The sequence below is a fragment of the Lobosporangium transversale genome, assembly GCF_002105155.1.
Source record: "Lobosporangium transversale strain NRRL 3116 chromosome Unknown BCR41scaffold_52, whole genome shotgun sequence".
NCBI classification, from domain to species: Eukaryota; Fungi; Mortierellomycota; class Mortierellomycetes; order Mortierellales; family Mortierellaceae; genus Lobosporangium; species Lobosporangium transversale.
The window spans coordinates 187,094-203,812 of NW_019029030.1; the positions used below are offsets into that span (position 1 = coordinate 187,094).

Sequence of the window (16,719 nt, forward strand, 5' to 3'; positions counted from 1 at the left end):
TTCCTTGGTTTGACTAATTTTTACCATCAGTACATTTCTCATTACGCTGATATTGCTCTTCCCCTCACACAATTGTTAGGCTCCAATAAGGAATTCCACTGGGGAAAATCTCAACAAGACGCCTTTGAGACTTTGAAAAGAGCAGTGAGCTCAGCACCAGTTCTTAGGATATTCGATCCTGCCCTCTCTACAGCAGTCGAAACAGACGCTTCAGGCTTTGCAATTGGTGCTGTCCTGTTCCAGACGGACCAAAATGGTGAATCACGACCAGTAGCTTTTACTTCACGCAAGCTCAACCCAGCGGAACGCAACTATCCTACACACGAACAAGAACTGCTGGCTGTGGTGCATGCTCTCAAGACATGGCGATACTACCTTGACGGTTCTCACTTTGTCGTTTATACCGACCATGCCACTCTACAACATTTTCCTAGCCAGCCGAACTTGACTCGCAGACAAGCAAGATGGATGGAGTTGCTTCAAGAGTATGATTTCGTATTCAAGTATAAACCTGGTAAAGATAACGTCGTCCCTGATGCTCTTTCGCGAAGACCGGACCTCAAGGACTTGGAGGCTACACCTACTACTTTGAACTCCTTGGATATCAATCTAGACCCTGGTATTCGAAAACAACTAGCCAGTTGCTACCTACACGATCCAATTCTAGGTCCCCTCGTGCATCAGTATAAGGATGCCTCCACCTCGGATCGTTACTTCGTGGTTGATGGTCTACTCTGGATCAACGCTGGACAAGGCCCTCGCCTCTGCATACCCAAGGACGACGGACTCCGTTCACAACTCTTGCATGACGCTCACGACGCTCCTATATCAGGCCACTTGGGATTCGATAAAACGTACAGTAGCATGCGACGAACATATTTTTGGCCACGCATGGCGAGGGATATAAAAAAATACATTGCTTCCTGTGAGCAATGCCAGCGTAACAAGCCTTCACTAAAGCCTCCTGCAGGGCTTTTCCAACCTTTGGCAATTCCAAGCCAACGATGGGATACTGTAACAATGGACTTCATTGTCAAGCTTCCGAAGACAGCCAGAGGTTTTGACGCGATCACGGTCTTTGTGGACAAACTGTCCAAGCAAGTTCATTTCTGCGCTAGCCGAACTACCGACACTGCCTCTGATGTTGCACGACTCTTTTTCGACAATGTTTTTAGACTGCACGGCATGCCTCGGACAATTGTGTCAGACAGAGATTCACGTTTCACCGGCAAGTTCTGGACAACGTTGATGAAGCTCATGGGCACCAAACTTAACATGTCTACTGCCTTCCATCCACAATCAGACGGACAAACAGAGCGCGCCAACAGAACATTAGAAGAAATGCTCCGCTCTTACATATCGTACAAGCAAAACGACTGGGATCTTTTACTGCCTATGATGGAGTTCGCATACAACAACTCTGTCAATCCTACGACAGGCTTCTCCCCATTCTTTCTGAACTATGGTCACCATCCACTAGTCCCTGGATCTCTTTTAAAGCCACCTGATACCAATGTTCCGGCTGTCAGTGATTTTGTTCGAACCCAGTCGATGAATTTGGCGCTAGCTCAAGATGCCATCATCGAAGCGCAGAATAGGCAAAAGGCCCAAGCGGACAAAACTCGCAGGCCTGCTACGTTTGCTGTGGGTGACATGGTGCTCTTAAGCTCGGAAAACATCTCTGTCGCGGGACATAAAAATAGGCCGTCGCAGAAACTGGAACCTGAGTACATAGGCCCTTACAAAATCATTTCGAAGGTCAATGAAAATGCCTACAAGCTGGAACTACCGCCTGACATGCATCAGCATCCAGTCTTTAATGCCGATCTGCTTCGCCCCTATATTGAGTCACCTCGTGAATTCGGCGACCGCTCACCACCACGCCCTGCCCCCGAGCTTGTAGATGGAGAAGAGGAGTATGAAGTCGACAAATCATTGACTTCAAAATGTTTGGCAAAACTCCTAAGTGGCTCGTTCTTTGGAAAGGCTATCCATTAGATGAAGCTACTTGGGAAACAAAATCTTCGCTCGCAAACGCTAAAGAGGCGCTTGCCGTCTTTGAGGCTTCAAGAAAAACAAGATAATAGGTTTCTTCATGACGGGAAGGATGCAAGCGAAATCACTATAATAATTTTGTGCAACATAGTATTTCGCCCATATTTCTAGAGCATTCCTTGCAACAGGACATTAACTAGTATAAATAGGTCTACTTTTCTATCTAGTTCTGTAGCATAGTTCCCCCTGAATAAAGATACCTTTATTGCACCCTTAGATCCCCCTAGAACACTACCTTGACTTTTGCACAAATGCACGCCGACGTGATCACTCATTTACTGTTGGAGACCAGGTACTACTCAGCACAGATGATATCACCGTTGATGCTGATAAGAACAGGCCGACGGAAAAGCTCCGAGCATTATTCGCTGGGCCTCATACCATTGTCGAACAAATCTCGCCTGTGTTACGTACCGAGGCTTGGGAGTGCACCTCAGGTGCACTTCCATTTTTATTCATAAGGTCAGAATATCATGTGACAGTCATAGAGAGCCCTTGATAAAAGGCTCTCGTTTGACAATAATAAAAACAACTTTTGATCTCCTTGACTTCTAATATCTGAAAAACATCTCAGCCTGTATCATTCCGATTAGAACTTTCATGAAGATCCATGATGTGTTCCATGTGGACCGTTTTAAAAAATACATTCCATCGCCAGAGGCCTTAGGGCCCAGAGTTCCAACACGGCCGCCGCCTGAAATTATTGATGATGAAGAGGAATACGAGGTCGAAGCTATTTTAGACCATCGATTCAGTAGCAATCGCCAGGAGTTCCTCATTAAATGGAAAGGCTACCCTAGAGAGGACTCCACTTGGCAGCCAGAGAGCACCCTTACAAACTGCACCAGGATGCTGAAGAAATACAAGAAAACACATAGACTATAATTTTTTTTAAAATGGGAAGGTGTGACAGTATATAGCCTTAAGCCTATAAAAAGGCTTGTTTTAATAATTATAATAAAATCATTTTTTGTCTCTCTTAATTATTACAACCAGGTTTATACTTGAATACGAAATCATACTCTTGAAGCAACTCCATCCATCTTGCTTGTCTGCGAGTCAAGTTCGGCTGGCTAGGAAAATGTTGTAGAGTGGCATGGTCGGTATAAACGACAAAGTGAGAACCGTCAAGGTAGTATCGCCATGTCTTCAGAGCATGCACCACAGCCAGCAGTTCTTGTTCGTGTGTAGGATAGTTGCGTTCCGCTGGGTTGAGCTTGCGTGAAGTAAAAGCTACTGGTCGTGATTTACCATTTTGGTCCGTCTGGAACAGGACAGCACCAATTGCAAAGCCTGAAGCGTCTGTTTCGACTGCTGTAGAGAGGGCAGGATCGAATATCCTAAGAACTGGTGCTGAGCTCACTGCTCTTTTCAAAGTCTCAAAGGCGTCTTGTTGAGATTTTCCCCAGTGGAATTCCTTATTGGAGCTTAACAATTGTGTGAGGGGAAGAGCAATATCAGCGTAATGAGAAATGTACTGATGGTAAAAATTAGTCAAACCAAGGAATTGCATCACATGTCGTTGGGTTGTTGGTACTGGCCATTCCCTTATTGCCTTGACAAGTCCGCCATTCGTCTTGAGTCCATCCTTGGAGATGACATGGCCTAGGAACTCAGTCTCTTCCTGCATGAAGGAACACTTGGATAATTTACAATAAAGCCCAGCTTGACGCAAGAGGGAGAGTACTTGTCGGATGTGCCCTAAGTGATCTTTCTCGTTATCGGAGTAAATTAAAATATCATCGAGATACACAACAACACATTTATCAAGAAGTGGATCAAGTACGTTACGCATCATAGTTGAGAACGCTGCAGGTGCATTTGTAAGACCGAAAGGTACGACGTTAAACTCGTAGTGACCATAGCGAGTTCGGAACGCGGTCTTGTGTTTATCATCAGGATGGACACGCATCTGATGATAGCCCGAGAGTAGATCCAGCTTGGTAAAACATTTAGCTGTTCTGAATCTGTCGATCAATTCATCGATCCGTGGTAGGGGGTACCTGTTTTTCTTTGTGATCTTGTTCAGGCCCCGATAATCAACACACATTCGAAGCGAGCCATCCTTTCTCTTCACAAAGAGGACTGGAGCACCGTATGGTGAGGTGCTCAGTGAAATTAATCCTTTTTGTAAAAGATCAGTTAGCTGCTTCTTCAGTTGATCAAGCTCAGCGATCGACAATTTGATGACAGGTCGGACAGGTGGGTCAGCATAAGGGTCAGTCTCTATACGCATGCTATCACCTCTGTCAGGGGGAAGGCCATCGGGAAGCGTTGTAGGAAAGACATCAGGAAATTCGACTTTAACGATTTGCTTGATAGAGTCCGGTAGTTCAGAACTACTGCTAGAGACAGGTACTGGGACTCGAACTTGGGCGAGGAATACAGAGGCATCAGGTTCCGAGGCAACGGTAAGGAAGTTAAGAGCAGATATGACGGAAGATCGCTGTCTAGGCTTCCTGTCGATGCCAGTGCAAGGCCACAAGACCGGGGTACCTTGGTATTCAAAATGCAGATCATTTGTTCGCCAATTGATGCGAGGGTTGATATCCGTCAGCCATGGTTTACCCAAAATTAGGTCGTATTTGGATAGAGGATAAACAATGGCGTTGATTTTATCCTGGTACGCGTTGCGGGCGAGGGTGAACGTGGCTGTGTGCTGAGCAATTGTCTCGGTACCGTTGGGAAGAATGACAGGAATGGGTCTACCCTCAATTAGCGGAACATGTGTGTTCTCGCAGAAAGAGGAACTTATGACATTGCCTTCGGCCCCTCCATCTACAAGAATGCGCGCAGGTCGACCATTCACTGCTCCAATGAAAGTAAGAAGTCGGCGAGAGTTTTTATGTTTGTCATAGGTAAGGCTGAAGGATTGAAGGCGAATTTCGTTACGACAATGGGAGTGGCGATTGGATGAACTAGGGGTAGATGAATGAGTGGAAGTGAGTGAAGTGGAAACAGTGAAAGGATCAGTGGAGGGGAAAATAGGGTCGGAGAGGGGATTGTTTTTTAGCAATGAGGAATGAGTAGGGGAATGGGGATCAGGATGAGGTGAATACTTAGAGAGTAGATGTAAGGAAGTAGATGCAGTGGGAGCAATAGAGTGATCAGAAAGGGGCATGGATGTTATATTTGTGCACAAAGGATTTTTATTTGTAGTCATCAACTGTAACTGACCATGCCCTCTATTATCCAGGGCTTGAAGGCTGGGGCTAGAGGGGGCGAGGCAGGCCTGGTTTACTGCTCGCCCTCCTCTTTTCCCGACTCAGAAAGCGTATGGTCATTGTTTTCTATATTAAAGACAGAGGTGCGTTGGCATTGTTCGGCTCTATGACCTCGGTTCCGGCATCTGAAACAACGCCCCTCACGAACGCAACGTTCTCGTTCAGCTGCTGTGAGCTTGGGTAGCGAGCTTGGCTTGGAGTGGTTTCTGTTTGGTCGTTGCTGATGGAGAGAGGTGTACAGGTTGGCAACCAACATTCTCATGTTATCGAGATCCATTGGTGTAGGGCCAGAATTATTCTCATGATGGGGTGATAAGGCGTTCGGGGTAGCGGATACAGGGGTGGCATCGATGGGATGTAGAATACTGTGGACAATGGTCGCCTGCTCAATGGCATCGTCCAACGTCTCTGGCTGTCTAAGTCTTACCTGCTTGCTTGTTTCGGGCTCAAGGCCTAGCATGTATTTTTGCAAAGCAGAGTCTTTGTCGAGATTTGTAGCCAGACGTAGGTGGCTTCTAAACTTGCTCGTATATTCTGCCACACTCATCCTTCCCTGACGAAGTTTATCCAACGCTCGGCGAGCTGCATTCGCAGAATCTGGAGGGGTGAACTGACGGAGGAATGCTTTACGGAAGTCAGCCCAAGGTGTATCGAGATTCAACCCGGAATCTCTCCACCATGCCTTGGCTTCGCCATTGAGACTGAGGACAGCGTATCGAACCCATTTGGATGGCGTGAGTGTGACAATAGTGTAATACTCCTCCAGGCTGTCGACAAAGTTTAAGGCTGCAACAGCGTTAATAGCTCCTTCGTAAGGCGTAGGCTTCTGTGGCTTTAGGACCGTGGCGAGGGTTCTGGCTAGGTCATTCTCAGCGGCTTCGTTGGCTTTAGCAGTAGAGAGGGCCTGATTAAAAGCAGTAGCTATGGCTTCGCGAATGTTCAGAGGAAGATCGATGGACGAAAGGGCGTTATTCAAGTGTTCCATGGCGAGGGGTGAAATTCAATGGTAATTGTAGTTCTCTGGGTGTGGTCGTGGTTTCCTTTGCTACCAATGCAAAAATCAAGGTAGTGTTCTAGGGGGATCTAAGGGTGCAATAAAGGTATCTTTATTCAGGGGGAACCATGCTACAGAACTAGATAGAAAAGTAGACCTATTTATACTAGTTAATATCCTGTTGCAAGGAATGCTCTAGAAATATGGGCGAAATACAATGTTGCACAAAATTATTATAGTGATTTCGCTTGCAAGGGCGAACAGGTGGATCTGCGTTGGGATCTGTTTCAATTTTCATAGAATTGCCGCGGTCTGGTGGAAGACCTGCAGGGAGTGAGTCAGGAAAGACATCGGGGGACTCAGCCTGTATAATTGACGCAATATCAGGGTGTATGTCGGAATTGGTACTTGTTGAGGGATGAGGGAGCTGTACTGTAGCGAGATAAACCTCGCTGCCTGGCTGTGCCGCGGCATTTTGGAAATGCATGTGACCCATAAGTAGCCCATGAGACTTAGCTGTAATTGAATTGTTTGAAACCCTCTGCATGACCAGTGCACGGTGTTGCGATTAGCAGTCATTTACATGGGTTTTTACTATAGCTAAGATTTTTACCCTTTTTATTTAACGAAGATCCCCGGATCATAATAAACACATCTTTCTTTCGTTCTCGTTACTTATTATGATCCTGGAATATTTCACACGGCATTGCCATTATGTGTGAAGTGGAGGTCATTAGTGCGCCAGTCCATAGTAGTGCTCCTATTCGAACTGAAATTTTGTCAATTGATATTTATTTTTTTAATCTGAAACATCATAATTGACAAAATTTCAGTTCGAATAGGAGCACTGCGGCTGCAGCTTCAAGATACGAGTAGCGCAACATGAATCTCTGAAAGTAGAGTAAACATTCTCCTTGTATCTCGCGCATATCTTCTTGAGCCCCTCCCTCCAAAGCTTTCTTTCAATAAGAACCCGTTGCATCCCTTTGGCTGGTTTTGCTTTTTTGGTGTATACCAGTTATTGGGATAATTCATGGAGTATTTTTCACCTCCGACTTCTGTGTCCCTAAGTCGCGCTTGATTACCTCCGGGGCTGCAGCTTCTGCCAGAAATCGTTGTTGGAGCACACCCCCTTAACCCAATCTTCCTCTTCCGTCTCATTTCCCGACCAGTGCTCCTATTCGATTCGAATGGTTCGAATAGGAGCACTGCTCCCGACTCCTCCTCAGTCTCTGGATCGTTCTTTATATCATCCCAATCCTGATTATGCTGAGGCTTGACTAAATCCTCCTCGAGTTCGATGCTGCTAACCTCTACAACAACTGAGTCAGCTACTGTCTCTATCTGCAAATTCTGAGGTGATATATTTTACGTTTGTGCTGCTTCGATAGCTCTGCGCTTTGCCTTTTTTTGAGGAGCATCTCGCAAGCGTCACTTTGTTTTATTTAAACCACCCATTGTATCTTCAATATGACGCAGTTGTATAAGAGAGTGAATTTCTGAAGATGATGGGAGGATAGGACGTTTGATGTACACTAAATTAGTGGCCATTAGCACTTCATAAACAATGTGACTGCGGTGACCCCGAAACCCAACAAATTAAGGTTTTCCCATTTTTTTTCGTGACTAGATGAACGGCACTATAAGAGGATTGGAGTGACCAATTGACGCGGAGTAAATTAATCATGCACGTGACTGTTCCTTGAATCATGATCGCAACAAAGTATTTTGTTGATTCATGTTAATTGTGTTGTTCGTCGCATTATAACCTTGCTGGCTGGCAGCCAGTGCTCCTATTCGAACTGAAATTTTGTCAATTATGATGTTTCAGATTAAAAAAATAAATATCAATTGACAAAATTTCAGTTCGAATAGGAGCACTGCTGGCAGCCACATGAAACATTTTAATGCTTGCCTAGGGACTGTCTATTCCTGGTCATCATTAGCAGTCCCGTGAACAAAATTCAACCCGGTAGCATTAAGGTGTGCTGTGGGAAAGGAAGGAGATTTTCATTGGTGGAATGTAGGTTACACGAAAGTCATTCTTGTAGGATGCCCCTTAAAGCTATTACGTTTACGTGGCTTAGCTTATACGCGTTCATTGTTATTTTGCCTTTTGTGAGATACTTTTCATTTGTCGTAACACCTTTCACCATTATAAAACACGATTCCTTACTCTTTATCCTGCTTGCTGTGGAAGAGACAAGGACAGTCTTTGTAACTTTATACATTTGCAATATTTGGTTGTGCTTCCTGTAAAGCAGGATTTACCCACCATTCTTTCTTCATCCTTCAATAATCTTTTCTCTTCGTTGGCATCCAAAAAAAATATGACTGATGCCAACGTAATGGACATTGACAGGACGACTGATTCTGTTAATGTCAAAATTTCTGCATTTAAGACAACAACAACATCAATTACAGAGACAGCTGCAGAGACTGTTGAAGCAAGCAGCGACTCATCAAGTGAAGCTGACTTTACTCAGGAAGTTAACGTTCCTCATGATAATTTACCTGGACAAGAGCAAAAGAATGGCAATCCGGAGGAGCAATCAACACTGGCTTTTGAGGAAACATCCCATCCGCAAAAGAGACGTAGTTCAGATTATACAGACATACCGGAGAACCCTGATCAAATGATTAGCCAGGCGATAGTATCAATTGCGAATAGGCGAGCAAAGAAACCCGTGTCGTATGCTCCTGTGTACAACAAGTCTGCTGCGCCATCATCCTTAGGCTCTAAAAAAGCCACATCAAAGCAGGATCATATAAGAACCATCATTGGTGCTATTCTTCCGGAGGGCACTGTGGCCACGGAAGAAGCCTTAGACCGTCTTTCTCTAGCATTTAATGCTCTGGTTAAAGAAACCAGCGATGCTTCCGCTAGTAAGGTAGCGACTTCGGTCAAGGCTGCTGTGACAACTGTTGCCTCCAAGGCAGCCGCGGCGGCAGCGGCGGCAGTGACACCAGCATCAACATCCGTACCGAAATCAACAGTGCCACATTCGCCTCCATCTTCGCCTTCAACCTCGTCTTCAAATACTAGATCTAAGTCCAAGCGTACATCGCCCTTATCTCCGATACCAGTTGACCATTCTGAAAGGATTTTTACGCATGCTCTTCCAAGGAGAAGCTCGACTACGATTATTTCCAGAAAACCTCATGCTGTAGATGTGGCAGTGAAAACAGGCTCTAAAAGACACAGCGAGACAGGTAAAGATATTTTGGAAGTTTCAGTGGATAAATAGTGACCGCGCCGAATTTTTTTTACTGATTTTTACACTTTTGTGTCCATCTATCAATCATTTAGACAACAAGCTCACCAAGAGGCAAAAATCAACGAAGAGGGAAGGAGAGGACGAGGAAAATAAGGAAAAGACGAGTAAAAAAGACAAAGAGTATGAAGAGAACAATAATGACGAGGAGGAGGAGGAGGAGGAGGAGGAGGAATCTGAATATGAAGTAGAGGCGATTCTTGACTACAAGGCCTTACGTGGCAAGAAGCATAAATTCTTGATCAAGTGGGTTGGATATCCAGAGAACGAATCCACTTGGGAAAGTCAGGACGCACTCACTGGATGCGATGAAATGCTGCATGCATTTGCGGTTAAAAAGGGAATCACACTTTAAATTTTCATTTTATTATCATTGCCTTGATGCTAACTTGTGATTTACTCGTACTACATTACGAAGGTCCTCATTAAAAAACAATTTATATTTCAGTGAAGGACAAGAGGATCAGTATCTTTGTGAGTATTTCTTCATTTCCTAAGCCTCTAATATATCACTATACCAGAAAACATTAGGTATTAACAGAAGTACCTGAGATATCATCATTTCCTCAATAAACATGGATCAAACCTTCTCAATCTTTCTCATTTCAGTACTCTTCACATCTCTCGATTGACTCATACTCTTCTTCACTCTCCTTGATTGCGTTTCAAAGACGAATACAAGCTACTGAGAATTAGCTTTGTTAATAAGCCTGGCGGTTGCGCCCATTCTCATGAAGAGACAGGCCGAAACCAATGCTCAGGCGTTATCTTTTTTTTTTTTCTTATACAAATGCTAAACAGCAGCATGTCATTAACGAAATCAAAGAAGAGGGCGGCGAATGAAAGAGTTATTTTGCATGCAATCAAGGGGAATAGACTAAAGCGAGTGATGATTGAAAAAGAATCCACTGGTTGTGCAAAAGATTACGCTCCTGTCTTTTTATGCCAGCTGGTCACAAGGAATATGTTCTTATCGCATGTGTTACAAGAAATGTAACATTAATATAAAATCTTTTATAACTGTTAAACAACATTATTGCCTAGGTTGCATGCACAGCTTGCGTCCCCTGAACAAGCCGAGATGTAGCTTTGTCTTGGATCCGTCTGTCCTCTGGAGTATAATCTATGAATGATGCGGCATGAAGACTTTGTTTAGTATTTTAACATGTTCATCGATCTGATTATCGAGCTACATCTCCATCAAGTGTATTAAATAAAATAAAAATAAAAAGGCCCACCTCATCAGTGGCCACATAGAGATACTTGGCACTGTACTGTCCTATTGCTGCATCTAACACCACTACAGCATCGTTAGGTTTGTACCATATGCCGTCAATCATACATCGACTGCCATCTAAATAAATTTCGACTTCTGGGCGTGAACCTGGTCAAACATCGGACGATAGTTAAAATTTTTTTAGTCTCACGTCCATTGCATACTGAACAATCGCTCCAATCAAGTATGGTACACACCATGATACCCACCAGGTTGTGGTATATTTTGAGGAGGGTGATCCATAGGATTTGGCCATCGGGTATTTGAAGTGGATCGCGAAGGCATGGACGACAATGGAATAGGCATTGAAGGCGGCATATGTCCTAATGTATATGATGAATTCGTTGATTGCTCCGTGGAATTGACAGGAAGTACTGGGCGAGCAAGCTGATTGGTCATAACAGCCAAAAATCCACATTGGATTAGCACCCGGAAAACTGTATTATAGTCCAGCTGGTTGTTGTTGGCACAGGCAAAAATCGGGTTTGCACCCGCTCACTTACTCCCATGGCTGTGAAATCGTTGTCCAGCTCTGAATTCGAGATTGGGCGTAACTTTGAGCTTGTCGGGAAACCACACCTTTCCACTACAACCCTTAGCTCGTCTGCTTCGGCTCGCCTCATTTTTCGCGCACGCACAAGTGTTGCTTTGTCGTCAATAACTAAGAAATATAGGTTATTAACAAATGGAGAAAAAAAAAATCTGTTAGCAGAGGCAACTGAGATCTAAGTATCGCTGAAAAAAAATTGTCCGCAATATTATATTTTACCATTGCGTTTATGGGTACCAGAAGATAGGGTTAACTCCATCATCATCATCTGCTGTTTTTTGCCTAGTGCTCGTACCATATCTGAACGAGTTGTGCGTCGCGCGGACTAAATATATAGAAAATGAACGAAAGTGCTCATCAGCAATAAAACTCAGACAGAACCAAACCCTTTCTACCTTTTTTTATGTTTGTTTGTTTCTCAGGGTGTTACCTGAAAGGTGCAATGTGCTCTGTACTCCGCCACTTGATATGCACTCTGAGCGATGTCAATCAAATACTTTTTCCCCATTCCCGCAAATCGCAATCGCTGTTCTCGCTTTTGTTCGATTTCTTGCATTAATGATGATAGCTCGGGGTGCGTGCCTGAAAGATATGAATATTACAATGTAAAATATGCCAATGTTCAAAATTACTGTTGCTAGTTCAACATCTTAAACAAGTAATTAGACACTCCCATCTCACCTACCGGCATTAATCATCTCAACTTCACGATCCAACTCGGTCATACGCTCCTCATACATCCTGGAAAAAATTATCAGCACAACAAAAAATTAACAACAATCACAATAGTAATGATGGCAACAATAAAAAGATTAGCCAAATCATTTCCAACACTTGACGTACTTGTCTCGAAGATTAGCAAACTCAATTTCGATACTCGTAAGTGCTTCTAGAGCGTCTTTGTGGCGTTGCTTTGTTTCCAGATCTATTGCGAATTATGAAAGGATAATGGGTTAATTAGTCATGGCGGCCAATAATATCCAAAGACTTTGAGCGGATTCAATGCTCACCTTCTTCTTCCTCTTCGTCAGCAGGCTTTTCTTCCTCCTCTTCCTCTTCCGGTACTTCTGATCCTGATTCCTTGTCCGTATGATGCGCTTCGTTTACATCAGATATTTTCTTCTCATTAAGCCGCACTCTACCGTTAGAACCCTCCTTTCTTCCCTCTTCTTCATTTTCTCCATCTCTCTTCCCTTCCTCCTTAACAGTGTCCACCTCTCCCTGCTTAGTAACTTCTTTAACAGGTTCTTGTGATGGTCGCTTGCGCCCACCCGTAACTTGTTTAGCATTTCCTGCTGCTGTCATCGCTGGGGCTGTTGCAGGGATATTGGCTATAGACTCCTTGTTAACTGATTTTACCTCGAGCATATGATCATCTTCGTCTGAATCATCTGTATCGTCAAACTCTGAGAGATCGGACAGATCGTCTCCACTATCCTTAAGTTCATCTGCTGCGGAAGGCCGGTTAAGAACTGGCTTTTGTGTAAATGAGGTCTCCTTCCTAACCTCATTTACCTTTTTTGCAGGTTCGTCATTATCATCCTCGTCTTCTGGTTCCTCGTCGTCACCATCTGCACCCTCTCCATCGGCGTCTCCATCATCCTCTTCATCCTCATGTTCATTGTCGCTTTCTTCTAGCTCAGGAAGATCGCTGTCAGAGTCTTCAGAATGTGCCGCTATGCTACTTTTATGATCCTGATCTGTTCCCTCGTCGGCTGTATCCATATCATGATCTTCGAGCTTTACATTATTCATATTTGGCTTTCCTGCTGAGTTTATCCTATCACTGGGATTCGAGAACCCGTCATCATCGTCATCATCGTCGTCGTCGTCACTAAAATCATCCTCTCCATTGCCAACCTCAGTATCCTCCGTATCTTGGTCCAGATCATCGTAGTCATCTAAGGCTCCATCCAGCAGAGCACCATCAAGATCTTCTTGATTGATCTTTTCGCCCATACCTGATAACCCATTTTTCTCGGAGGTGAATGGTGCTTCAGCCATGGGTGTATCTAAGTCTACTGCCTGAGCGGAAACACTATTTATCTCCACATCATTCTCTTTCTTATTAGCATTAGGAATAGACTTTGTCAAGTCCCAAGATGCTATAGAATCAACTTTCTTTCCATTGGGGGAATGGTCATGGCCGTCTGTTCCTGCGTCGCTTTCGTTGGAGTTGCGCGAAGACGTAACAACTTTATCTTCTACAGGCTTTTCTTTTTTATTCGTCCCTTCTAAGCGCTTATCCTGAGTGGTTTGCTGTATTGGATCCTGATCTTGCTTCTCTTTGAAAGGGACTAGTGTCTTATCCTTGCTGCCACCTTTCATGTCGGATCCGGCTTTGCTGCTGTCAGTAGTATTGATAAATTATTCGAGGCTTGATTATCTGTCCTGACTGAAGCCACTTCCGTCAATGCTCCGCGGATGAAATAAGTAGAGCCCTGCAATGAGTCGAATTGCCAAAAATAAAAAAGGAAAGACCAGTAAGACTGGAAGTGGATGAATAAATGAAGACACGCTTGCAAGAGAATGAGAATGTGGTATCCTTGTTGAGTGACTTATGGCCTTTTAGTGTTTGTTCTGCTTTCTTTTTTCTTTTTTTCTGTACTTTTTTTTTTTTTTTTTTTTTTTTTTTTGATATGGGAGAAAAGGGAAGTCCCTATCTTGCAAAATAAAAATAAAAACAGGATTTCTTTTAGAACCCTGCACGTGCTGACTATTTCCGGCTTGTGGTCAATCTATGAGAACATTGTTCATGATGCTTGCGCATACCGAAATAGATAACAGGATGCGATGAAAAAAGAAAAGGAGGAAAAGAAGACAGTGAGGTATGCCCCTCTTTAACTGAACTCAGTCTGGATATACAAATAAAGTCTGCCCTCCCATATCAAACAGGTTCTCAAACTCCAGTGGTGGTGAGCTGTTGTGACTACCAGAATAGACAAAGCCACCCTCAAAAACAAAAAAAAAAAAAAAAAAAAAAAAAAAAAACCTGCACATAATCCCCTTTCTGCATATTACCATACGACCCTACAATTTACTCACATATCACTCACAAATCCCAAACCGCTCAGAATGTCCCTGACCGCCTCTTTGCTCCAGGGAAAGACTGTCGAGAGTACACTTGACTCGCTCTTCAAGAATAGTGTAAGGAATTTATCTTCAACCTCAATAAAAAGAATATACAGCGATATTGTAATGGACATTGGGACGTCTATCATTCACCACCTTTGTTCTTTTTCTATCTCTTGTCTACTTTATACCATGCTTTTTTTCTCTATTTTTTCTAGGCTGGACCCTCTGCGACACCAGCACCAATTCCAGCTAAGATTCGTAAACCATATCCAGAGGACCTAACCGATCAACCAAAAAAAAAAATTAAGACGCCCAAGCCCAAATCCACGCCTGTCTCAAGAAAGGACAAAAAAAACAAACAGAAGGGTGCAGATGATGATATGAATAGCGACCATGAGGACGAAAACGAGGAGGAGGAAGATGAAGAGGACAGCAGTAATAAGAAGAAGAGTAAAGCGAGTATTGAGGATAAATATGAAGCTAAGCTAATAGCTACATCAGCAAAGAAGCCTAAGACCAAGAGGGAGTCCCAGATGGGTGACAATACACCCAAGGAAACCAAAGAATTAGTTCAGCAGCAAACCAAACATGATTATGGTAAAGACGTTGATATGGAAGAATCAAAAATTGAGGACCTCGTCCATGAGTCTCTTAGGAAAAACAACAAACGCAAGGCCGATACTTCATTATCGGAGTCACTTGATGCAAAGGACAGCAAAATATCAAAGAAAGCAAAGAGCACGGATGCAGTTGAGCTAGAGGATGTTGACCTGGATAATAAGGCTGCTTCACCAAACACCACCAAAGACGACCCTGAAAGACAGGCACGGACGGTCTTTGTTGGCAACCTTGCAGTAGCATGTATGGCCCAGGCTCAGTTTAGAAAGTTGAAGTCGACTTTTGCACAGTATGGTCCTGTGGAGTCGATTCGCTTTCGTTCTATTGCCTTTTCAGAATTGTTGCCTCGCAAGGTTGCGTTTATCACAGGAAAACTCCATCCTGAGCGCGATGTTGTGAATGCGTATATTGTCTTCAAGAACAAAGAATCAGTAGCCAAGGCTGTTGCTGCCTTAAACGGACAACTCTTCCTCAACAAGCATATACGTGTTGATACAGTTGATGGTGCCAAGGTATAAAACCCCGAAAATTTTGATAACCTTTAGAACGGACAGTTTCTGCCCATATTCATGACCACAAACGGAAGACTAAACTCTCATTATTTTATAGAAACATCAACCCAAGAAGAGCGTGTTTGTCGGTAATTTGGCTTTTGATGCGCAGGAAGAAGATCTCTGGAACTTTTTCAAGGACTGTGGTGATATTGAGAACGTGCGCATCATCCGCGACAATAAGACCAACCTTGGAAAGGGATTTGCGTATGTTCAGTTTCAGGATCGTGCCAGCGTTGATGTTGCTCTGAGATTACATGATACCAAGATGGGTTCACGCAAGCTGCGAGTTGTGCGCTGCAAGCGTCTCGAGGAAGAAAATAAGAAGACTAATGGTATGGGGCCTCGATCTATGGCAGGGGTTGTAAAGGGTGCTAAGAGTAGTATCAAGGACAAAGATGACAAGCCTGCTAAGACACAGCATGCACCCATTGTTATGGATGGTGTGGCCAAGAGATTGGCATTCAAGGCTCGAAAAGCCAATGAGAAACACATCTTGACAAAAAAGAAGGCAGGCATCATTGTTGAGGGCGAGCGGTCACAGAAAGGCGCTAAAGTTGATCTAGGCATTAAGAAAGGCAAGACCAAGGTCAAATCCAACGTTCCTAAGAAGAAGATTGTGAAGAAGTAGAGGTGTTTTTTTTTTTTTTTTCCAAATTTTGTCTTGCATATCATGTCATGTCATCATTAAAGCATTATGTTGGTACATTAAGGCGTCTGTGCACCTCCTACTCCATTCAATATCACTAAGATAGCGCGCTTATTATTTTCTTCGTCAAAACTTGGGAATTCATAAGACGAACACGTCTATCCTACTGTTGCAACAGTAGACTGTAAATAATGAGGCTACGGCATCTGAATCAGCCGTTACAATATCCACCAAACAAAAACAAGGATAAATTCGTTATGCCTCTTCCAGCCTAAATCCCATCTTTTCAGGTGCAAAGAGTAATATCGAACCTAGATCAATTCCTTAAGACGATACGATTCTTTGATCTAAACAGGGATACCCTCTCTTTCGAACCAATATCAAAATTAAAACGTGTAATTACTGGAGGTAACTCTAATACACCCAATCCTCTCTATAACACGTTGTATGAG

General features: G+C 43.6%; 3 protein-coding genes across 3 annotated transcripts; 2 read left to right on the forward strand and 1 right to left on the reverse strand.

Annotated features, from left to right (window-relative positions):
* The first annotated feature begins 8,417 nt into the window (after positions 1-8,417).
* On the forward strand, positions 8,418-10,127 carry BCR41DRAFT_425633 (hypothetical protein). Its single transcript, XM_022030609.1, has 2 exons — positions 8,418-9,486; positions 9,584-10,127. The coding sequence occupies exons 1-2, from the start codon at positions 8,604-8,606 to the stop codon at positions 9,901-9,903; spliced, it is 1,203 nt and encodes a 400-aa protein (XP_021876945.1). The 5' UTR covers positions 8,418-8,603; the 3' UTR covers positions 9,904-10,127.
* Positions 10,128-10,522: 395 nt separating this feature from the next.
* BCR41DRAFT_389711 (Sds3-like-domain-containing protein) lies at positions 10,523-13,992 on the reverse strand. The gene is made up of 9 exons (XM_022028151.1): positions 12,385-13,992; positions 12,218-12,299; positions 12,060-12,115; positions 11,805-11,956; positions 11,594-11,699; positions 11,328-11,485; positions 11,034-11,211; positions 10,787-10,932; positions 10,523-10,671 (listed from the first exon to the last, which is right to left on the reverse strand). Exons 1-9 carry the CDS (start codon positions 13,700-13,702, stop codon positions 10,582-10,584), a joined length of 2,286 nt encoding a protein of 761 aa, XP_021876946.1. The 5' UTR covers positions 13,703-13,992; the 3' UTR covers positions 10,523-10,581.
* Positions 13,993-14,377: 385 nt separating this feature from the next.
* BCR41DRAFT_327838 (hypothetical protein) lies at positions 14,378-16,254 on the forward strand. The gene is made up of 3 exons (XM_022021673.1): positions 14,378-14,521; positions 14,665-15,579; positions 15,677-16,254. Exons 1-3 carry the CDS (start codon positions 14,450-14,452, stop codon positions 16,247-16,249), a joined length of 1,560 nt encoding a protein of 519 aa, XP_021876947.1. The 5' UTR covers positions 14,378-14,449; the 3' UTR covers positions 16,250-16,254.
* Positions 16,255-16,719: the final 465 nt, after the last annotated feature.

Coding starts and splice junctions, on each gene's coding strand:
- BCR41DRAFT_389711 (XM_022028151.1), bottom strand. CDS start 13,702: ATGAAAGGTGGCAGCAAGGATAAGACACTAGTCCCTTTCAAAGAGAAG. Junction 11,700..11,804: donor GAGCACATTGCACCTTTCAG/GTAACACCCTGA, acceptor CTATATATTTAG/TCCGCGCGACGCACAACTCG. Junction 11,212..11,327: donor ACGATTTCACAGCCATGGGA/GTAAGTGAGCGG, acceptor ATGACCAATCAG/CTTGCTCGCCCAGTACTTCC.
- BCR41DRAFT_425633 (XM_022030609.1), top strand. CDS start 8,604: ATGACTGATGCCAACGTAATGGACATTGACAGGACGACTGATTCTGTT. Junction 9,487..9,583: donor TAAAAGACACAGCGAGACAG/GTAAAGATATTT, acceptor TCAATCATTTAG/ACAACAAGCTCACCAAGAGG.
- BCR41DRAFT_327838 (XM_022021673.1), top strand. CDS start 14,450: ATGTCCCTGACCGCCTCTTTGCTCCAGGGAAAGACTGTCGAGAGTACA. Junction 14,522..14,664: donor ACTCGCTCTTCAAGAATAGT/GTAAGGAATTTA, acceptor TATTTTTTCTAG/GCTGGACCCTCTGCGACACC. Junction 15,580..15,676: donor ATACAGTTGATGGTGCCAAG/GTATAAAACCCC, acceptor ATTATTTTATAG/AAACATCAACCCAAGAAGAG.